This window comes from Amphiura filiformis, chromosome 13, assembly GCF_039555335.1.
Source record: "Amphiura filiformis chromosome 13, Afil_fr2py, whole genome shotgun sequence".
In the NCBI taxonomy this organism is placed as follows: Eukaryota; Metazoa; Echinodermata; class Ophiuroidea; order Amphilepidida; family Amphiuridae; genus Amphiura; species Amphiura filiformis.
The window spans coordinates 26,017,885-26,042,028 of record NC_092640.1 but is presented as its reverse complement, the minus strand read 5'-3'; the positions used below and the strand labels follow the sequence as shown (position 1 = coordinate 26,042,028).

The 24,144-nt window shown below is 38.2% G+C and overlaps 2 protein-coding genes across 2 annotated transcripts; one reads left to right on the top strand and one right to left on the bottom strand.

Moving 5' to 3' along the window:
• Positions 1–595: 595 nt before the first annotated feature.
• On the top strand, positions 596–1,012 carry LOC140167534 (uncharacterized). The gene has a single exon (XM_072190839.1). The coding sequence runs from the start codon at positions 596–598 to the stop codon at positions 1,010–1,012; it is 417 nt and encodes a 138-aa protein (XP_072046940.1).
• A 2,029-nt stretch (positions 1,013–3,041) lies between these two features.
• On the bottom strand, positions 3,042–24,120 carry LOC140168167 (tetraspanin-11-like). Its single transcript, XM_072191496.1, has 4 exons — positions 23,911–24,120; positions 22,922–23,077; positions 19,193–19,276; positions 3,042–4,427 (listed from the first exon to the last, which is right to left on the bottom strand). Exons 1-4 carry the CDS (start codon positions 24,100–24,102, stop codon positions 4,368–4,370), a joined length of 492 nt encoding a protein of 163 aa, XP_072047597.1. The 5' UTR covers positions 24,103–24,120; the 3' UTR covers positions 3,042–4,367.
• Between the last annotated feature and the right edge of the window lie 24 nt (positions 24,121–24,144).

The following is a 24,144-nucleotide window of genomic DNA, read 5'->3' as shown; positions in this document are numbered from 1 at the left end:
TATGACAACGTCCTTGTTATCGAATGTGTGGTTGGTACTGTTGAGATGCGAGTATACAGCCGAGTCTCCACAACCGGATGCGCTTGCTCTTCTATGCTGATACATGCGCTTAGCCAGCGGTTGCTTTGTTTCCCCTATATACAAGTCCTTACACCCATTGTCTGTACATGGGATAGCGTAGACAAGGTTATTCTGTTTGTCTTTCGGGACTTTGTCCTTAGGATGAACAAGTTTTTGCCTCAGTGTGTTGGTGGGCTTAAAGGAGACAGGGATTTGGTATCCTCTAAAAATTCTCCGAATTTTCTCGGAGAGCTCTGACACATAGGGGATGGTGACGTTGTGTCGTCGTTTCTCTTCCCCTGCTGATGCAGTATGTGAAGCGTCGTCCTTTGTTGGCGAATTTGGCTTATGAAGCGCTTTCTCAAAGGTCCATTTGCGGTATCCACAAGCACCAAGTGCAGATTTCAAATGCTTGTGTTCCTTGGTCTTAGCGTCCTCATTCGACGAAATAGTGTCCGCACGATGGAATAGCGTTTTGATAACCCCTAGTTTATGGACTAGTGGAAACTTCTACAGACAACGCCATGGCTGTGCCATGGGTTCCCCGGTTTCTCCGATAGTTGTGAACTTATTTATGGAACGCTTTGAACGCCGAGCCTTGGAGTCGTATACTGGTACAGCGCCATCGCATTGGTATCGTTACGTGGATGATACCTGGGTAAAGATCAAGGAAGATCAGCTTGTTCCATTTTTTGCGCACATCAACAACGTCAACCAACACATCAAGTTTACGCAGGAGGAACCCAAGGACGGAAAACTCGCGTTTCTGGATTGCCTTGTCAGTATCCAAAGTAATGGTGAACTGATCACTTCTGTGTACAGAAACGACACTCACACGGACCAATATCTCCTATTTGACTCTCACCACCCACTAGTCCATAAACTAGGGGTTATCAAAACGCTATTCCATCGTGCGGACACTATTTCGTCGAATGAGGACGCTAAGAGTTAGTAGTAACAATTATAATCAACACATTCAGAAAATTGAATTGAGCCAGGGAACCCCTGGGATTGAGTAATCAGTCTTTTTGATTACAATTGTTAAAGGTCATCTGAGCCTGAGGTGGAATAAGTATATATTGTTGGATTGTCAGAATATTCAAAGTCATGTCATAAAACGTAATCACAAAGTCGTCTGAATATAGATTGTTGGATTGATGCGAAACTCGGTGGATGTGATTTCCATTGATCCCATTGTTTGTACAAGTATAAATTAAGTATAAATTAAATGTAGACCTATTTAACACACATTTTTCAATTTAGCTTATAGTATGTCATTGGTGGTATTCGTGGTAACAACATTTTCAACCCTGTTAGTTGTGCATGTGCTACACACAAAAACATTACTAGAATTCCAAGTACTTGTCAATGTAAAATTATGAAACATGAATTTCATCCATGGTGTTGTCTTTTTAAAGACATTTCTTGTTATAATGTTATTTATGGTGGCGGTATTTAGAAATATTTAATAATAATAAAAAAAGAAAAATTATAATGCCTCAAAACATTCATATCAACAACCTGATTTATTTATTTATTTATTTATTTATTATGGCAACCCTGCATGATAGAAGATTAAATGCAAAGTAGAAATCAATAGAGATAGTAATTACAAATTTTCAAATTTGTCAAATGGTACAATCCCTTTTATATCATTTCAATAAAATTATACTTTTATTTTAATTCTTATAAAACATTTTAATTTTATTAAAATAAAAGTAAAATCAAAGAAACTTTTATTAAATTAAAATTATAAGTTTCTTTTATTTTACTTTTTATTTTATTATAATAGAAATGAAATCTGTAAAATTGTAATGAAAAGAGTCAAATGATAGAGTAAAACGTTATCAATATTTGAACATCTTTATAACTAACAACTAATATTAACAATCATGATTTTAAAAAACAATGATGTAATACGTAAACATGTTAAAATGTCATCGGAGAAAAGGAATCGCAGAAAATGGCAAAAACTTTAGATACTTTTACTAGGCAAAAAGCAACGTTTTTAGACATTGTTAACATTGTGCCTTCAAGAAAGAAAGTTTCTTATAATACTAAGACCTAATTTTTGAGACGGTTTGTATGTTTAAAGGTGCAAAACGTAACCATAAAGCACGCTATTTTACCGCCGTGTTTATAAATTTCAATTATTAGAATTCGTAAACAAATCCTTGAGTTTGATTGACAGGTGACATCAGACACAAACAAGTATTTTTCTGGCTCCGATTATTATAGTATTTGCTTTATTATTTCGTGATTTAGGCTTACCTAATATAATTATATTTTGGGATAAACAAAATAATTTATGTTAAATAATAAAAGCAGCCTTGCAATTTATGATATGTGCACCCTCTGGAATATATTTTGAGATCATAACTTAATTGCAAGTTTCACAGTAGCGATCTTCGATGAACTTTTCAGATCCACCAAAACCTCTACATTAGCAGAAAGGCGAGATCTGCTTGTTCTCTGTTAACAAGGGGCAATCTTTAGTGAACAACTCTTTTCAGAGCCATCATGTCTCACTCTTAGGTAGGTCTACTTTGTCCTGAAGAAGTCAGAACTACTCAGAAAGCCTGACAGTTCCAAACTTGTCCGACGGCGAACCTGCTAAAAATTGTTATGTTATGTTATGAACTGCCATCGTAATAAAAGCCAATCCCACAATTTACAATTAATTGCGAGTACAACTTGAATACAATAATATCTCAAAGCGCGGTTTTGTAATTAAAAGCACACATACAGGGTGGATCAAAATGATTGGTACCGGGATATGTGACATTTTCAAAAATATATAAAAAATATAAAATTGCTAATAGTAATATAGTTTTTGTACTATAAATAGAAAGGGGTATATGTTAACTTATTGATCTAATAATCTGAAGATAATAGGTTGGTACATCTGGAAGCTATTGTCATTTAAACGAAGATCGTCGTTATCATATATAGTTTTACTTACACAACACAAGATGAAAATGTTCACTGCTTGAACTATTTATTGCGTACAGGCTCTCAATCAATATCTCATTTCAGTCTACAAAACATAAAATTGCTTTACACGTACTTTCAGAAAGATAGTTCCTGAAGTCTCTGTCTTACGACTAATGCAGTGTCAGACGAAGCCCCCATCGTGAATGAACTTAGGCCTAATACCTGGGATGGATCCATTCTGTAATAGTTACAGCATGTTTGCATGGAATACTCCTTGCTCTTGGAAACTGTTTCCTAAATCTTTTCTGCACTTCTCCATAGCTTCATATCAACCAATAATTCTTCACTATGAAACCACGCTGAAGTATGGAATACTGTGGAGCCATTCCAATAATTCTTATCTTACCAGGTCTAACCATTATGGTCTAACCTAACAGACACTGCACTGTCTACAGTCTATAACCATTCTGCCACACCATCTACTTAATAATCTCAATGCATCTTATTCTAAATTATATTTAAATTACCGTATTAAAAGGCATACTCTTATTGATAAGATCATTTATACATTATGAATGAAGAAATAGGCAACTTGAGGAAAAAATAAAACATTTCCAAGATTTTCAACATAATTATCATTTCCCTTAAAAGGTATTTGTAGTATTTGTAGTAAAAATTTTGCCAGTTTGAAGCTAAACTGATGAAATATTGTGCAAAAGTGGAAAAAATGGGCTTTGGGGGCTAAAATGGTCAGAAACAAACATACAGGCGTCAACATTGGGGGGATGAGTGTATGGACCACCTCCCTGGCAAAATATTGGAGGGGGGATAAATCCCCCCATCCCCCCGGATCTACGCCTATGACTGGATCATGTAACTTCTGAACGAAATGTGCTATCTTAATGATCTAAAATTCTTAGAGAAGATAAGATTATTATAATTTCAAATATTAAAACAATTAACCCCAAACTGGTACAAAAAATAGTAAAAAAATTCTGCAAAAATGATAAGTCGATCATTTTGATACACCCTGTACGCAGAAAACAAAATATAGTATACTTTCTAGGTATGCCTTGAATTGGCTATTCCAGTTGAAATCCATACACCCCCTATGGAATTGACCTTTTCGGTAAATCTTATAGTCCAGTCAAAGTGGCTTTTACATGTGCACGGTAAACGTATATGCCCCACATACAAAGGAGCTCAAAGGTAACATAATTAAATCATTAGATTAAAGCTACTGAACACTGCTGAAAAACATTGTTTAGATTATTTTTTACTTTTCTGACAACTTGTTATTGTTGTTGACCATGTTGTCGGGGATGGGTGCCAGTTCCAGCGAAGCTCACTCACTATAATGCAAATTCACGAAATTACGGACAGCACACCATCAGGATCAGTATGGTTGTTGCGAACGGCATACATATGAAAAACTGCAATAAGTGAGACAAAAGAAACAGTGTAATTACAAACATTATGTTCACTTGAAACACGGATTTTGGGTTTCTTTACCGGAAGTAAATTTGTGCCGAAATTTTTTCGCACAATTCAAGTTTCTCTACCATCAGCCATTTGTACCGACATTTCTTCCCACAATGTAAATGCAATAATGCGTATTGCATAATACGTGAGATGCATTAGGCTCGCCTGGGAAATGAAAGTGTCATCAAATTTGCCGGGCAAATTTGTTGACCGCTTCAAGTACCTCTGAGCACTGCAGTCCTTTTATATATAGTATATGCTCATTCTTAGGGGAGCTGTCATTTTCTTCGGAATGGGGGTCATAAAAAAGGGTGAAAAGGCACACAGGAAAGATTTTTTAAACTTTGGCCCTTTTTACGTTTAGAAACGTTTTTTGGTAGTTATTAATTATTTTTTTAGGTAAAAAAATATTGCGCGGTAAGTGGTTCTTTGTAGCCATGCGAGGCGAACTAGTTGGATGTCCATATGTCGCGATGAGTGGTTTTTTGAAGCTCCGAGGGGCAAACTAGTTGAATATCCATATTTCGCAGTTTGTGGTTCTCTGAAGCCCTGCGGGGCAAACTAGTTCGATATCCTTATTTCGCGGTTAGTGGTTTTAACGACCAGTAACCACCCCCAATCAGCTGCATACCGCATCCAACTATTTTAATTATCAAAATACTAGTTTTTCAATGCTATGGGGTAAAAGAATTATTAAAAAAAATAATAGCTGAACCCAATAGTTCAGCCAGGGACTGGGAACGACATATTGATGACTTTATATAGAGTGTATTCAATAAACCCAAGCGGAACGAGAGTTGCTAAGTAACCGCTATCCGAACCATAAACACACATGCATGATCAGACAACGAGTGTTCAATGTCCTCATAGCATCCCACCTTGTACACACGTCAGTCGAATTTGGCGGTGTTGGTTTGTTAGCCCTCCAAGTTATAACATCGTTCACTTTGTGTTGAACATTGTATGTGGGCCTCGCTGTAATAACATAAAGATCAGTCTGATATCATTTCAAGAGGTCACTTCCCGATTAAGCTAAACAGCCTATGTGGAGGAATTTTATACATGAACAACCACATAAATGATGAATGAATACCCTCTATTGTTATCGGATTAACTTTTACGACCTTCGATTACATGGAGGTTGCGACGAGGGCGCGATATTTGATTTCTTAATATACTCACGTTGCCCTTCAAAATGCCTAAAATAGTAAAAATCATTAAGATATTCCAATAATGTCTAAAGTTATGTAAAATTGTGTAAAATGTGTATGATTTATCGCACATAATTTCTGCGTAGCGTGGAGAATCAGTTGTATAGGATTTTTGAGAAAAAATGTGATAATTTTAGGGATATATAGAATGGTGGAAGAAACAAATGAAACATTTTCCTGGAATGTGTATACCATAGTGTTTCTGCTCCTGTTGATTTCGACACTGAAACAATTCTTAAAATTAGGGATGACCAATGAACCATCAACTTGATTAGAACACTCCCATAGACATGCAGGGAGCTCAACTGTGCACTGCTTGCACATACATTTCTAAATTGATCTCATTCTTTTATTTTTCAATATTTTTCTGTAAAATTTGGGGAAGTTACTGCCAATTATATTTTGTAACTATCTTGCAAATTACAGCAACATAACTTATTTTGTTTTTCTGTAAGTGCGAGTCAAAATTGGTCCATCGCCACAGTGCGCTTAATTGCCAGTGGCTGAGTTTAGCACTGCTCAAGAATGGCACAAAATATTCAAATCAGTACGATCAGGTGAAAAACGTGGCCTATTGAGCTGTAATTTGGCAGAGTTGCCAGTAATACCTCTATCATACCCTCTGTAAAAAGGTTAAAAAATTGAACAAGTAGATCTCGAGTTACAAATTAAATCACCAGCTTCCCTTTATATTCCTTTAAAATCATGTTAAGAAGACACCTTTCTGAACATAAATGTGACGTTTCGTGCTCATTCGATGTATTGTTCACCTGATCTTAACCCTAAACGTTTTCTTATATTTAGGCCTATAACATCTACAACTTGCTGCTGGCTATACATTGTTTAGGACTTTCAAAAGAAGTACCTGAATGTTCAACCATAACTGTTTAAAATAGCCCGCGATAGTCATGCAGGTAACTCCGAGGTCAAGCATTGAATTGGTTTGAACAAAGATACTCATAATGTATTGAGTGCTACTTTGGTTTGAATGAGGAATACTACAGGAATACACATGAGCATGACGAGGATAATCTCTATTGTTGTGAATGAGTCAATGACCTTCAAAACTTAAGATTTTGTTTACATACACCTACTAATTGGTCATATTAAACCCAATAACATTGAAATTCTTGGTTGTGAAAAAATAGTTCACCTGTGCAATTTTGATTTTGTGCCATATCGGCTATCTTGGATGATTTTTGGCAAATGTCCTCTAAATGCATGATTTCAATGCCTTGGTTTGAAAAAATAAGTTATGCCAGTGACTAGTTAAGTGCCATTTCATAAGAAACCCCTTTGATACTTTCACAATATGCTTGTTTCATGTTTGCAAATATGTTAAAATAAAGAAATATATAAAGGTAAATATATGCTTATGATGCCAATTTTGCTCCCAACTGCTATTTTTGGACCTTGTCATTTTATTTCGTTCCAATGACCGGTCAGAATGGGAAACTTTGATAATTCATAATTCGAAAAGTTTTTGACCGATTTTGACCATTTAACCACCAAAATACTTCTGTTGATTAGTTCTACTCAGAAAACAATCTTTTGTAGCAATAGGGTCAACATGAAATTTTGATGGTTATCCCTATTAAAATGAAGTTGTTGGATGATTTTAGTTGGCGTTTCTAGAGTGTGTGTTGATGCCATTTACCAAAATCAAGTTTTCATAAGTTTTTTGTGTCTGCACCCCTATGGTTGTTTGTTTATGTGTAATAGCGCCATCACATTTCTTGTTTTGAAGTAAGCTAAACATAGACTGCAGCCCATCAATCACATGTAGCCACTGGAGGCTGCCATCTTGACCATTGCAAGTGTTTGAGTGCTGGGACCGTTGGTCCTAAACTAGTTTTTACCATAGAATATTCATAATTATATAGTGTGTCTGATGTAACCAGCTAAGAAGAAATCAAGAGCAGATAATAAAGCTTCTTAAGATACTAATCGTATCCTTTGTCATCTGATGCATCTAAATTTCAAGTTGTTTATTCATGCGTTGAAAGCAGTAAGGACGGTAACTACATTCCCGGTTCCGGCACAATCAGCTCAGGGGAGTGATCCAAGTTTGCTCCTACATTTGTAAAAACTAGTTAGTTGGTATTAAGAGTTGCCAAATAAGGGTTCAGTTGAGCGTCTGTTTTGTAAGCTTACCTAAATAGCTAAAAGCTTAAGGTCGTGTCAGCAGTGTAAACATAAACATTGCTTTGGCACAAACAGAATACGGCAGCTCCAGTCATGTCAGACGCCACTGAATATAGCAAATATTAATGAGTGTGCATGTAGATAAATGCACATTTGGTAGAAGCTTACAGATTAGAACTTCAAAGAAGTTTAATTGAGGCCTATGAATCCGAATCGTAGAAATCAAATAAAGATATCAGTAGTAGCTGCCTGTATGTACATTTCTAACACTGACATTAGATCTCTTGCACCGTTGTGCAGGAATGACTTGTAGAATCAAAAGCACAAACTGACACGGGACTACTACTGAAAAATAGCTTTGTGGTATTTTAATAAATATCTAATAAAGGGGTAACAAGTTTACTCCCACCAGTCGCGAGTCGCTTACGACAATTCGCGAGTCGCTTACGACAATTCGCGAGTCGCTTACGACAATTCGCGAGTCGCTTACGACAATTCGCGAGTCGCTTTCGACAATTCGCGAATCTCGCTTATGACAATTCAAATACATGAATAAAGTTGGTAGCAAGTGCCTGGATGTACAACTCTAATACTGACATTAGTAATCTTGCAGTTGCACAGCTAGTGCATGCAGGAATAACTCATAGAATCATACAACACTGACTCAGGACTTTTACCTAAAAAAGAGTTTTGTGATATTTTATTATCAAAAACGGGCGCAAAGAGCTTACTCCCGCCCGTCGGCACACGATAAACGGGTGCATCGAGTTTTCTCCCACCCGTCGGTAAGCAACGTAGGGCCTGCATTCAAGCAAAGTTTCGTGTACTGACATTCGTATTTATTTCAGGTTTTGACACATCTAGCCTCACAAACTACACTTCACACAGGTCCTACGTATAGTTTCTCACATAAATTTGTGAACCGTTGTTCACTTTAGAAAAGTATTGCGCTTCGTTGCTTGCATCGGCGTCGTTTCGTTAATTCGTTCGTTTCGGTACTATCGAAGACATCATGTCGAGTCATAAAAGCGGTTCCGAATTAAGAAGCAGAAGATCTTATAAAAGTGATGCACTATCTAAAAGTACAGAATATGCTTTATTACAAGCAGCAACGAGAAAGGTAGAGCTAGAATGTCGAGCCAAAGCATTGAAGGGAAAACAAGCTTTAGAAAGTGTGGAATTTAATATGCAAGCAAGGGCAAGAGACTTGGAACAAGAAATGCAAGCAAAGGCACGAGACTTGCAACACAGTATCCAAGCTAGGGAAAGGGACTTACAACAACAAAAGGAGTGGTTGGAAATGAAGACTGAATTAAACATACAGCAAGCCAAAATAGATGTATTGGAGGATTATGAACATAAATCCCAGAGCTTAAGAAGTAGACCAAAATCGGTGCTTGATGACCTCACAGAAGCTCAACCAGATACAAACACATCATTGAGGCAGTGGTTGAACCACAACACCAGAGAAAGTCAAGAAATTGATGGCAAGTTCCTAGCTAGACATGATACAATTGGTGCTGTAGGTCTAAATCCAGGGGCAAGACCAAAATACACACATGTGGAGTTGGGACCTGCAAAAGAGCAGCCAGCAGTGGGCATGACTACTGATGGTAAAGTACATACTGATTTAGGTCAACAAGTTCAACCAAGAAGCAGGTTAACAACCAGTCAAGTTATGCAAGTCAACTTTCCACCACAAAGTGAAGTCTTGTTTCCTGCAGCAGCACCTGAGGAATCAGAGAGTACAGGGACAGAATACCCCACATTATTTGTCTGCCACTAAATATGAAAATATTGATGAACAGTATGGTCAAGAACAGTACAGTGAACAGTATGAACATGAAGGGCCTTCATCAGTAAAGTACGGTCATAGAGTAACTTCGTCACCAGAGCCTGATGTGAAGAAAAAACAAGTCATGTTGCCACGGCAACATGTAACAAGCGAGCCAATAGAAGAGAAAGAAGATACCAGCAACATAGAAGATTTGGCCCGTAACCAAGACAACTTGACAAGGCTGTTGGTAGAACAACATAAACAAGCAAGTCTACCAAAACGCACACTTCAGGCATTTACTGGAGACCCGCTTGAGTATGTTACATTCAAAAGAGCCTTCGAATTCATAATCGAAAATAAGAGCAAAAGCAATAGAGACCGCCTGTACTATCTTGAACAGTACACAAGAGGTGAAGCCAACAGTTTGGTGAAAAGTTGTATTCACATGGATGATGAGGTTGGTTACCTGGAAGCAAAAAGGTTGCTGGAAAGGAAATATGGTAATAAGCAAAAGATTGCAGAGGCTTACTTAGCGAAGATGAGGCAGTGGCCGAATGTGAAAGGTGATAGTTCAGGGCTACAAGATTTGTCATTATTTTTTTTTAGAATGCAAAAATACCATGACCAGCCTGGGCTATACTAATGAGTTGCAAAGTACAGCAAACATTAGAATGTTGATGATGAAGTTACCATATAGTATGAGAGACAGATGGAGGAGACAAGTAGATTATGTAGAAGAAGAAAGAAACAAAGTGGTAACATTTGAAGACTTACCTCCTTTCTAGAAAAACAGGCTAGAATCGCAACTAATGCTGCCTACGGTAGAAGTGTGACGGAGAAGGAAGATAGTACTAAGAAGGAAGAAAGGGTAAAAAACCCAAACTATCAGACTTATAAAGCTAGAAGAAATCTAGCAACAAACACAGAAGCTGTACCGGCAAGTGTGACATCAAGTAGTCCAGAAGCCAGGCCAAATGTACTGTCTAATAGTCCAGGAGCCAGGCAAAATGTGTCGACAAGTAGCCCAGGAGCCGACAAGCCGTGTACATACTGCAAGGGTAAAGATCACACTTTGGAAATGTGTAACAAATTGAAGGAAAAGCCTATAAGTGACCGGTTGCAGTATCTAAGAGAGTTGGGAGTTTGTTTTGGCTGCCTAAAGAAAGCAACACATTACAGTAAAATCTGCAAATACAAGCTTACCTGCAAGACATGTAAAAAGCGCCATCCAACAGTGCTGCATGTGAAACAGGAAGAGACAAAGAAGTCTGGTGAAGTTGCCAATCAGACATGTGGGCTTACAGGCGCCGGAGTTAAATCTAGTGAATCATATCCCACAATTATACCAGTCATAGTCTACTCAAGAGTTTCCAGAATGTCTGTAGAAACATATGCCTATCTCGACAACGGCAGTGATGCTGTATTCTGTTCTGAAAGGCTGCAAAAGGAACTACATGTTAAGGGCAAGAAAACCAAGTTGGAAATTGAAACCATAACAGATTATATCATAGTAGACAGTGAAATCATCCAAGATTTAGAAGTTTCTGACATGAACAGAAATAATATCATCTCTCTTCCAAAGGCATACACACAAGATAAGATCCCTGGTGACTTGGCTGACATTATCAACCAGGATGATATTGATGCAATTCCATATATGGAAGAAGTTAAGCTAGGAAGATTAAGTGATGAATCTCAATGCCATATTGGTCTCCTCATAGGAAATAATGTGCCTAAAGCATTTGAGCCAATACATGTAGTAAACAGCCAAGGTGAAGGACCTTTCGCCTGCCAAACTAGACTTGGATGGACAGTGTATGGTGTCAAATATAAAGAACAAAAAAGGACATCAGTCATCCACAGAATTAAAGCACATGACACTATTGACCAGCAATTAGAGAAACTCTACAACGCTGAGTTCAATGAGCGAATCATTGATGATAAACCAGAGAGAAGCGTGAGTGAAGGACAATTCCTAAACAGAGTAGAAGCATCAATCAAGTATGTAGATGGGCACTACCGAGTAGGTTTCCCGCTCAAAGATGATGACATGAAATTGCCGAACAATATACATCAAGCCGAATTGCGGGCATGCCATCTGAAGAGGAAGTTAGAAAGGGACTCGGTTTTCAACGACCAATACACTGCATTCATGAATGATATGTTTAAAATGATTATGCAGAAGAAGTGCCCAAAGATGCATGCAATAGAAAGGATGGCAAGGTGTGGTATGTCCCCCATCATGGGGTGTTTCACCCCACCAAGGGCAAGCTGCGAGTTGTATTTGATTGTGCGGCGAAGTATATGGGCCAGTCTTTAAACTCACAATTACTAAAAGGACCCGACTTGACAAGCAACTTGGTAGGTGTGTTGACGAGGTTTAGAGAGCACCCTGTTGGAGTTGTAGCAGACATAAAAGCAATGTACCATCAAGTGCGTGTACCAGAACCAGACAGAGACTTAGTAAGATTTCTATGGTGGCCCTACGGTGACCTGAGTCTGCCTCTGAAGGAATATAGGATGAATGTGCACTTGTTCGGCGCAACTTCGTCACCTTCATGTGCGATTTTCGCACTGAGAAAGACCGCTGATGATGGTAAGGAGAAATACAGTGAAGAAGTATGCAACACAGTGCTGTCCAACTTCTATGTCGATGACTACCTCAAATCTATCGAAAGTGAAAGCAAAGCTATTCAACTCGTCAGTGATCTCACCAATTTGTGTAAGGATGGTGGTTTCAAGTTGACCAAGTGGTTGAGTAACTCAAGAGAAGTGTTGCAGTCAGTTCCTGAAGACGATAGAGCTGAGACTACAAAGACACTAGATTTGAAGAATGAAGAGTTACCATCAGAAAAGGTGCTGGGGTTGCTATGGTCACCACAAACCGACAGGTTCGGCTTCCATATTAAAGTGAAAGAGAGACCTCCTACCAGAAGAGGCATCCTAGCAACTGTAAGCTCCATCTATGACCCGCTAGGATTTGTCGCTCCAGCAATCCTGCCAGCAAAACAAATATTGCAGAACTTAAGCAAGCTGCAGCTTGGTTGGGATGAGTCTATTCCTAGTGAGCTTCTGACCCGTTGGGAAAGATGGCTTGATGAAGTACCGAAATTGTCAGATTTCACCATCGAAAGATGTTTCAAGCCCAAGGACTTTGAAGAAAGTGAAGTCCAGATGCACCACTTCTGTGATGCAAGTCAGATGGGGTATGGTTCAGTGAGTTACTTACGATTCGTTAATGAGAGTGGTCAAGTGCATCTTACTCTCCTGACAGCCAAGGCAAGAGTTGCTCCTTTGAAGATCATAACTATACCTCGCCTAGAGTTAACTGCAGCTGCAATGGCAGTAAAGGTCAACAACATGTTGCAAAAGGAACTACAGTTGAAGGTCGAAAGCACATACTTCTGGACTGATAGTCAGACCGTGATCAAGTATATTAACAATGACACCGCCAGATTCCACACCTTTGTGGCTAATCGAGTCGCACTGATTAGAGATGGCTCCCAGCCACACCAATGGAAGTATGTAGGAGCCAGCTCAAACCCTGCAGACGACTGCTCAAGGGGCTTAGCCGTTGATTGCTTCCTCAAGAATAGAAGGTGGACTGATGGTCCAGACTTCTTACACAAAGCAGAAAACCAGTGGCCAAAGACTACCATTGGAAACAGCGCTGAAGAGCTAGCTGATGATCCAGAAGTTAAAAAGAAATTAGTAGTCAACACAGCGTCGACAGAAGAAGCAACAGATACAATGGAGAAACTACTTACACGATTCTCCTCATGGTATCAACTTTGTCGTTGTGTTGCATGGATCCTCAGAGTCAAGAAATATCTCCGTAAGATCTGTCATGATAGAGATGATGATAGAGTTGATAATGGAGATGATGATGGTAGAAAGAATGAAGAGCATGGCAACATTACAGATTTGCTTAATGTTGCTGACATGCAAGAAGCAGAAAGAGCTGTGATAGTATATGTCCAAACCAAGGCATATCCAGAAGAAATTAAGACACTAAAAGAGCTGCAATTGAGAAGTAATGACAGTCAGCCAGAAGACGACTTGCGACAAGTTAGCAAGATTAAGAAAGCAAGTCCTCTCTACAGACTTAATCCATTTATAGAAGATGGAGTGATCAGAGTAGGTGGTCGACTGGCTAAGTCAGCTCTACCTGAAAAGACAAAATTTCCATCAATCATACCAAAGAAGTCCCACATTGCAAAGTTGATTTTACATGACGTCCATGGGGGCAACTGGACATGGGGGCAGAAACCACATGTTGGCTCACCTGCATAAGAAGTACTGGATAACAAATGCTAATGCAGCAGCTAGAAAGGTTATCAACAGTTGCATCACCTGCAGAAAGAGGAATGCAAAGGTACAACAGCAGATGATGAGTGATCTTCCCAAAGACAGAGTCACTCCAGGAGAGCCACCATTTTCAAGAGTTGGAATGGACTATTTCGGTCCACTAGAAGTTAAACAAGGCCGTAGTATAGTCAAGCGATATGGTGTAGTGTTCGTCTGCCTTGCATCCAAAGCCATACACATTGAAATGGCAGCGTCTTTGGATACCGATGCCTGCGTAAATGTCATACGACGATTCGTGTCCAGAAGAGGCCAAGTGAAACAGATCCGCTCTGACAATGGCACCAATTTGATAGGGGCAGAAAGAGAGTTACGCCGAGAAATTGCAGCTTGGAATCAAGACAGAATCCATGACTACCTTCTGCAAAGGGAAAACTAGGACAAGCATTCTCACCAGACCCATTGATAAACTGTGTTTGCTGTTGGAATCACAAGTCCCAGATCAAGATATAGGAGTGAAGAAAGAATCTACTTCAGCTCATCCACCAGTACCAGCACTGGGTAACCCAAGTACCAAGCCTAAAACTACGTCCAGTGCTACCAACAATGAAACTGTATCAGTGTCAGGTACTCCAGAAGCAAGACCGCCTGGACTTGTAAAGAACTACATGTAAAGAATTAATAGTGTTATAACAACAAGTCACTGAAACCGTTATAACCAAAAGGTATCAGCTAAGCTAAATTGCCACTTAGTCTGGAGGCTAAGCTACGGATCAGCTGATATATAAAATAAGACTAAACATCAGTTTACATGAAAGGCAAGCTGACACCTTGCTTTCACTTTGGAACAACTGATGCAAACTGTCAAATTCATCATGAGATCTACCAGATGTGATGACGGATGAACCTACCTGTACTACTGATGTGAAGACTGGCGATTCGTCTCTACAGCGACGTGTCTGCGTTTAGTGTGAAGTTGCCAGATTCGTATACAACTCATCGTCAAGATCAAGAATGAACATGTTTGACACCTAGTTCAGCACATCTGTGAATTTGATTTTGTAAAGAAGAATCCTGCATGCAATTTGTACCGATGGAACCAGTGTGCATCATTAGCAAGTTTGTTTAAAGTTTGGTACACCACAGGCCCATGGAGTTTTAATTTGCAAGATTCTACATCGTATTATACTGCTTAAAATGTGTGCACAATTTGTTGGTTGTGTACACTGATCTACATGTAATCCATATTTGGGATACACATTTGAAAGTAATGTTCTCTGCGTGTATTTTGGAATCTCGATAATGCTCAAATTTGGTTTCTCTTGAAATTATTGCTCTGCTATTTATCAAAGGGTATGCATGATCGAGGTCTGAAATAACTTCACTCAAGTTTGTAATTGTGTATTCCTATCTACATGTACTTTGCAAGTAAATGCATCCTATCAGCATCTGGTGTTTTGACTATAACCTGGATTGACTGAATTTGCAAATTTGGGCCATGGCTGCTATGGTTGTGCACAGGCAGTCATATTATATCAAGTTATGTTTTTCTCATGGCTGCTATGGTTGTGCACAGGCAGTCATATATATATCAAGTTGTATTCTCATTTACAAGGTGTACCAAACAAGATATTCGCATGCAAGGAGTTATGTACTTTCATCTAAAGGACAGCAACAGACTGCATTTTTAGTTTCAAACTAAACATTGTTGTGTTCATGTTGATAATATGTTGTGATCATGTTGCACTTGAATAGTATCTCCCATGTGTTCAGTTGGCTTTTCCAATCTCACCAAAATTTGCCTGTTGTGTGGGCTTTTGTTTGGTTTTGTTTCAAGTAATTTTGGTTGGCATGGGCAGTTATCTCTTGAGTGCAGCATCATCTAACTTGTAAATTGAAGCTAAATAATTCTTTCATTTAAGGCTAAAATCACTTTTTGAAATTTCCAAAACTCAGTTTATTTTTTCTTTTGGATCAAATCATTTGAAATTTTTTGAAATTTTGTTTTTGTTTTGAATCATAGCATTGATACAAGTTCTTTATCTAACAAGTGAATCTCAGATAAAGGTTTTTGATTTCATAACTTTATTCATGTTTCAAATCAGTCAAGTTTGATGTTTGAAGTTTAAGGGGTCACAAAGGCACCTCTTGTAAAGGGTTCAGTTTTGTCAGTAAATGGCACACCAAAAGTATGTTTTAAGAAGAATTGTTGCTGGTAGCAGACAATTAGGCGCCGGAATGTTGATGCCATTTACCAAAATCAAGTTTTCATAAGTTTTTTGTGTCTGCACCCCTATGGTTGTTTGTTTATGTGTAATAGCGCCATCACATTTCTTGTTTTGAAGTAAGCTAAACATAGCCTGCAGCCCATCAATCACATGTAGCCACTGGAGGCTGCCATCTTGACCATTGCAAGTGTTTGAGTGCTGGGACCGTTGGTCCTAAACTAGTTTTACCATAGAATATTCATAATTATATAGTGTGTCTGATGTAACCAGCTAAGAAGAAATCAAGAGCAGATAATAAAGCTTCTTAAGATACTAATCGTATCCTTTGTCATCTGATGCATCTAAATTTCAAGTTGTTTATTCATGCGTTGAAAGCAGTAAGGACGGTAACTACATTCCCGGTTCCGGCACAATCAGCTCAGGGGAGTGATCCAAGTTTGCTCCTACAGTGTGTCATTATTGGCAAACATGTAGGCAGATAGTAGATATTGTTGAGAGGACACTCAACGCCAAAATAGCACGAATTTTTGATGGTTTGCGAAATTGCGAGTGAAGAGTGTCCCCACTATCGAATGACTACGTACTGTTCAATAGGTTTTTGTAAATGAGCTAGTGTCATTAGGTAAGATCAGAGAAGTTCTTTTGCATTGTTAAGACAAGCCACGCGGCGTCTTATAATTCTGCTGGGTCTTTCGATCAACTTATGCGGGTTTGACAAAATATCTGTTATTAACTCAAACCATTGTCGAACTGTTGAGTCACCGAGGAAAACCATTGTGCAAAATTTGAATCACACTGTTCTTATCAATTTGTGACTTTTTACATAGCAAAGATGCCCATACATCTTTACACTCCTGATACGTTGTTTTTTAAATGCAAAAACGTGCCCCCATGCCCAGTAGAGTTACACATTGGCAGCTTCGTGGCACAATGCTCTAGCCTTTTGGGTAACGAGAAAGGTTTAACTGATTCCAGTCTCTAACACCACTAAGGCACTTGAGCAGCTAAATTATCATAATTTTATTATTATATTTTGGAAAACCTCAAATTCAGCAAGAATATTTGTTGTGTATCAACAATGGAGTTCTAATTGAGTAACATACTCCAGTGTTTTACGGTAATTTTAATGTTTTGTTTAGATTATTTTTTTTTTTTTTTACATTCCTGACAATTTTGTTGTTCTTCTTGACCATGTTGACGGAGATTGGTATGGTGAGTTAGGGACGCACCATTAGATATCAAGGGGGGGGGCTGGGTAGTTGGGGTCATGACAAAAAAAAAATTTTTAGCACCTCGGTGAAGCAAATTTTTTTTAGCCCCTGATGAAGCAAAAAAAATTTTCAACACCTCGGAGAGACAAATTTTTTTTTTTTTGCAATTGTAAAGTCCTATAATTCGAAGCGCGAAAATTTTTGCAATATAAAAGCTATATGAGGTTAATTTTTCTTCACTAACTTGTTGAAAAATTTACAAGCATTTCAATTGTAAAGGGTCGGTTTTCAAATGTTGCAGAGGTCCCCACACGAAGGATTCTGCATACTACTGGATGATAGCCCAATGCGGTACATACTCTACTGTACGCGACATTTTCATTCAAATTTAAATCATTTAATTATGTTTGTCGCATGGTTCATGGTTGATTAATCGATGAAAAGCAAACTTGAACCCAACTGAGAATCTATGGGACGCTTTGAAAAATATGGCTAACCAGATCTTCTCTGGGCTAACAAGTCCATCAAGCCAGACACAACCCTAAAGATTTTGCCCCGGCTCCTTTGGAGAAACAGCATTGACCAAAAAGAAATACGACACCTCGTCAGGAGCATGCGACGTCGCATTGTTGTTATGTTTTGTATACTAATAGCATTCCTCCCTCTAGTCGGACTATGCTTCCCAAGGAGGGCTTCCCACTTTACTCTTCACACTCACAGTGGCGGCGCCACGGGAGCATGAGGGACAAATCCCCCAGTCAGAACTCTTGCACCCTCCCCGTTTCCCAGTAAAACCCAAAATTACGAAAATCATTACCTTTTTGCGGTAATTTTGCGCCAAATTGGTTGATTCCCCCCCTGAAATTCACTTTGCCCCCTCAACGCCCCCGGAAAAATTCCTGGCGCCGCCATTGCACACTCCTAACTGGTAACGTCTGAGGTAGCATTCGGTACGAGGTTCAGTTGTATATCTTTCGTCAGGTTTCGTAGTAAGTGATATTTACACTATATACAGAACACTCATTGCAATAACCTATTGTATGCCTCGATGATACAGAAAACATATATCTTTGAATAAGGGAATCCAGATAGGTTGTTTCCCGTTTGACACTTGACTCCCGGACTTGACTGGGGACGAGCTGTTTCATCTGATCTGTGTCTTTGTCCGATATGAGAAAGATAAAGCCGAGGGGACCCTTGGCTGTTTTGTTATACCAGAGGCCCGTCAGGTTCCTCATTCCCACAAATGGCAAAGGCAGAGGTGGAGTATGGGGTTGAGCTATATATGTCAGAGAAGCAATATACAGGTGGGCTGAATCACGGGTACTGATCTGTAGTATCGCCCAGGGCCGTAGAGGGGGGTATGGGGGACACCCCCAATACACAATTTTGTCGGCAAAATTTGACTGCTGTCGGCAAATGTTGTCAAAGGTATGTGTGATTATCGGCAAATTGTGAGAGCCATATAAAAGATTAATGTGTTACGAAATTGTGTTGTTGTAACGTAATAGACCTACTGTGAATGGTATAGTAGTTACTAGTTTAAAAATTTTATTTGAAAAAAAATTTGACTCCTACCGCCGTCCTGGCTAAAAAAAATTTGGGTCAACAAATTACAAAAAATTTCCGTCGGCAAACCAAACTGTACACTCCGTGAATCATATTGGTCTAGCGACGCCCCTGGTATCGCCGTCTGTCACTGAGCTTTTAGAATAAAAATAAGTAAGACAAGGAGATTCATGCAAGAGAACAAACATGCAGAGGTAAAATGGAACTAAAGGGAAATGCAAGCTAAAGGGGCATATCTACAAGCCATTCACAAAACTGTCCACAACTTACCTCAAAACCTGCAGCCATGACTCCTGTTGCACCTATAATAGTACTATATTGAACAATCAAGTTTTCCAGTGAGTCTTTACAACCCTGGGAAGAAAAATCATAATATTATAAGTACAATCATTAGTTATTGTAATGTTCATTCTCACTTCAACACTAATAATGGTTAGATTTAGTAGAACTTTAAGGCATTTCGTGATCCACAGCATCATCCCCCCACTTTTCTCAAAAAAAAAGTTGAGATTTTTATATAACTGGAAGCCTCTGGCTATATAATGTTTATATAGGTTCTTGCAGATTCTTTCGTTTAGCAAAGATATCATCAAATTTGAATTTCGTTCTGGTATACCAAAACGAAATTACAACACATTGTCTGGAGCAGTCTACACAGCTATTGTCTACTAATGTTAATTCAATGCATTGAAATCGAATTGAATTGAAATGAATTTTAGGCGATTTTCATTTCAATGCATTGGAATTGAATTGGAATCGAAATGAGTGGGCTTGGGCATGAATTGAATTGGATTTTAATTGAAATCATCGTGAGCAATGAAGAATTGAATTGGATTGGAATTGAAATCATGTTGAGTGACGAAGAATGAAGTGGAATTGAAATGAAATTCAGCTTTGATTTCAATTCAGCATTTCAATTCACAAGCAGATGTCTGTGATTCCAGATCATTCCACATGTAAAAAGTGCCATTCCCCGTTCTGAATTCTGATACACTTCCAGGTCTATTCACACAAGAGACACAAAAATTTAGCATCAATAGATCACATAGAACGTCAAGTTCTGCTCCATTTAAACAAACTGTTTTCCCTAAACATGATAAATAAAAAGAAACAGTGGTCACCATAAACTGGTACAAAACATAAACATAAATTGTTACAAAACATATTGCAACCAAGTATTCTGTAAAGCTTTCATTTAAAAATGATAGCATAAAATACACATTGAAGAAAATTAAAAGTATATAAAAAATATGATATCATTTCTCATACACAGGTATAGTTAAACTTTTTTGAGAATTTTTTGCAGTTCTTCTTAATCTTTCTTTAAAAGAATATCTACTGTCTCTCTTGTCATGTGGAAAAATAATAGGTTCTATGTTCATAAAGACACTAATATCTTCTAATATGATGTAAATTGATTCTTATCATTTCCAATGCTTTAAATTGCTTGATATGATCGATAATGTGAGTATGAGATCCCCCCATTGCCAAAGATCTCAAACTTTTGGCACCAATCATAAAGCCCCAAATTTGCTCAAGCTCCTAATTTTATGCTCAAAAGTCATTGTACATTTGAACAAATTGTGAAATTTTGAATCAAATTGTGAAAACCATTAAAGAAAATGCTTATATCTTTGACAGCTTTTTTCGCACTTTTTCAAAAGTACATGGATTTTGGATGTAAAATCTTAGGAGGAGCAGGAGACAAGTAGGGGCTATCTAATAGTATCAAAACCTTGATTTTTGACATCTTTGAACGCACATCTTAAGTTTAGAAAATAATGTGCATGGTGGACAAAAAGTTAAGACAAATATTAGGATATTTAGGAAGTGATTCACCTAAGAACTAAGAAGTTCCAAAGTTTCATAAAATAGGACCCAGAGGTCAAGGATCATTCGCATTGTTTGAATGTGAAAAGTGAGTTAACATAACAATAAAGTATCGTCTGTTGAAATGCTTTTGTGACAAGTAGTGAAAAAAGTAATGTATATACATGTACTTGATTTTGACTTTGTGTTGCTGACTCAAATCCAGTGTTATAAAATTGGTAGTAAAATTCAAAACATGCACTACAAAAACAGTGTCTAGATATTAAACACCATTCTAGATACAATCTTGTCCTCAATTTGTCAACATTTTTAGTAATTTGATGCCTTGTGTTAAGATATTAAACACTTGATGTTTTGAAGTTTGACATTTGTGTTTAGATGTTACGTGTGTTTACAAATCGAGGACAAAAAAGAATTCAATCTCTAGACACACTTTTGCAGTGTGACTTTGGTCAATTAACACAAACTGCAACTGTATTGGAATTGAATTGGAATTGAAATGAATGCTTAGAATTGAATTGAAATAGATTTGCTGTTAATTTCACTGCATTGGATTGGAATTGAAATGATTTTGAAAATAAAAAATTGAATTGGAATCGAATTGAATTAATTCTAAAGCAAGGTGGATTGAATCGAATTGAAATCAATTTTCCGGAGTGAAATAACAATATTGTCTACACAGCTATTGTCTACACAGCTATAGGTTTTTTACACATAATCATGCATAACTCGCAAACGCAAAATCGGAATGAACTGAAATTTTGGGAATAAGCTTTTTTCGTGGATATCTATTGATAAATGTCATAAAAAGAGGATGATAGGATCACGAAATACTCCTTTAACCTTCGAATACCAAAAACGCCAAATTTAGGTCTCCATTGTGACAATCCAATGTGGTGTATTTCCCATAGCGTTATTTGGAATCCGAAGTTCCTATAGTGTTTAAATTCCATAAAATAAACATAGGATCTCTAACAGCATAACTCCTCAAGACTCCGAACCTTACCCCAATGTTTATACATTTACAAAATGACCAACCTTCGAATGAATTCGATACAAAAACTCATACTACACAACTTGAAGTTGATTTTTGAGTTATAATTGTTGAAATAGAACTATGTCCTTGGGAATGAGACAGTTTTCATCATAAAATTAGTACACTTCAGGAATGCATGCATCACCATGATCGCCATTCAGTGCACAAACCATCCTTCCTCTATCATTGACTATTAAATGGTCTATGCCTCTATCAAGGTCTTATCAGGATAATCAGGAATCAGGGCAGGCTCCTTTACAGGCGCGAAGCAAGGTGACAAAAACGGGGGCGGCCAAAGCTACGGAAAGCGGAGTGAGTGGAGTGAGTGAAGCGAACGGAGCGTCTCACAAGCTGTTGGGTTTAGGCCAATTCTAGAATCTAGATGTCTAGGAACCCGTCATGGTACCGAGTACCGACCGATATTGTGTTAAACAAGAGGTGACCGCCGTAAGGACAGTCTGGGGCAATGTTTTCATGATTTCATCAGCCCTCCCTCTACTATCATCATTCATCACCATCATTTTGTAGAAAGAGATTTGATTAGCTTTGATTTGATTTTTTTTTCTCTTCTCCTGTCCTCGCCTCTCTCCTCTCCACTCTTTCCATGGTTGCCTCGCTTGCGACGCGCCTGCTCCCTTCCTTCACTGCTGGGTACTCCACATATTGAGGACAAAGCTCAAAATACTGTTGAATATAATTCGTTATGAATGCGACAGACGGCCGAATCCGGATTCGGCTTTTGGTAAATTCATGTTACGCGTGCCTTATTTTGAATTAGAGAACAAGGGATCAATGCTATACCTATAGAGGGCAGCATATCGATTTTTTAACAGTTACTGTCGTTAACCGTACTGCGATGCACCGTCAGCTAACCCTGCATGCCGCCCTCTTTTGATTACTTATAATGCTGTTATCATCTGATCTCCGGTAAAAAATTGATATGCTGCCCTCTATTATTTATAGCATTGATCCCTTGTTCTCTAATTCAAATGTAATGCATGTGTAAAATGAATTTACCAAAAGCCGAATCCGGATTCGGCCGTCTGCCGAATTCATAACGATATCATGTATAATGGGATTGTTGAACTGTATCGTTGGGAATGAGACCGTGTTGGCTCTTATTGTCTACTTACATTAGGGTATGCATTATTTCCTGGTGCAAAAACTATCATGCCTGTGTCAGGGTCTTCTACTTGTTCTCTAGGCCTACAGCAGGAATCAGGATAATTTCCCTGCACGTTAGGATTATTAGCATAATCTCCTTGTCCATCTACACCACAACATTCCAACTGTAAAAGAAACAAAGAACATCATTTGAAAATAATTATTTAAATGTAGACTGTACGTAATTTATGCATTGTGTTTCCTATTCTCTACATATTGTGACATTTATCAAGGGGAATGAGTCACATGTCGGCCCTGGTCATAAATGTGACTCCTCGCCACAACTGAGCCCGGATGTCGCCAATCATCATTTTTGAGATATTCAACCAAAATATTCTGCTTGAAATTAGCTTTAAAATGATGTATATCATGTCTATAGTACTTGACATTTAAGTAGTGAAAAATCAATAAAACAGTCAATAAATCCTTTCTTTCCTATTGTTTATTGTTAAGTTCGATGGAGCATATCTCAATAGTGGCACTGGCGACATCCGGGCTCAGTTGTGGCGAGGAGTCACAAATGAGTTTTACACAGGTTTCTAAAGAGGACATCTAGAGCTTTCAGAAACTGAAAACCCCATGTTGATACGACTTTTCTTTGTGAAGTTACGTCAGTTTATCAATCGCTGAAAACAAAAGAATTTTAACACTTTCTTTGCCAATATCTCAAAATCAATATTAGCGACATCCGACCCATTTCCCTTGATCGTGTTTTATAATGTTATAAATGAAATATTAGGCTATTCAGTTGAAATACATACACCCCAATGGAAGACATGACTCTAATCTTCCACACAGGGAGTGTGAGTTTCAAATGGGGTTATCTAAAATGGGTGTCTCCATTTGATATTCGCACTCCCAGTTTGGCAGATTAAGGTTATGTCTTCCATAGAGGGTGTATGTATTTCAACTGGAATAGCCTATAATTTGGTTAGAGCGAGCATCTCTACCACATTACCGTTTGTTGGATGACATCCCATCCTTTAGTAGCAAGCTTTGATGCCTCATCTGCGGCTGCTGTCTTGTTGCCGTAGTCCATTTCCAAAAAGTCTTTGCCTTCCTTATCCAAGAATGATGTGATTTCATTGCTGTAGATAGCAGCTAAGATGCCAGCAGCGAGTTGTACAGCGATGATGATGACCAAGAACATGAGATACTGGAATGGACCAAAACAAAATACCACAATTATTAC

What these genes read in the sequence shown, in the direction of transcription:
- LOC140167534 (XM_072190839.1), top strand. Translation starts at nt 596, where the DNA reads ATGGGTTCCCCGGTTTCTCCGATAGTTGTGAACTTATTTATGGAACGC.
- LOC140168167 (XM_072191496.1), bottom strand. Translation starts at nt 24,102, where the DNA reads ATGTTCTTGGTCATCATCATCGCTGTACAACTCGCTGCTGGCATCTTA. An exon ending in GAAATAATGCATACCCTAAT is followed by an intron (nt 19,277 to 22,921) that starts GTAAGTAGACAA and finishes TTTTCTTCCCAG; the next exon opens with GGTTGTAAAGACTCACTGGA. An exon ending in TCATGGCTGCAGGTTTTGAG is followed by an intron (nt 4,428 to 19,192) that starts GTAAGTTGTGGA and finishes CACTTATTGCAG; the next exon opens with TTTTTCATATGTATGCCGTT.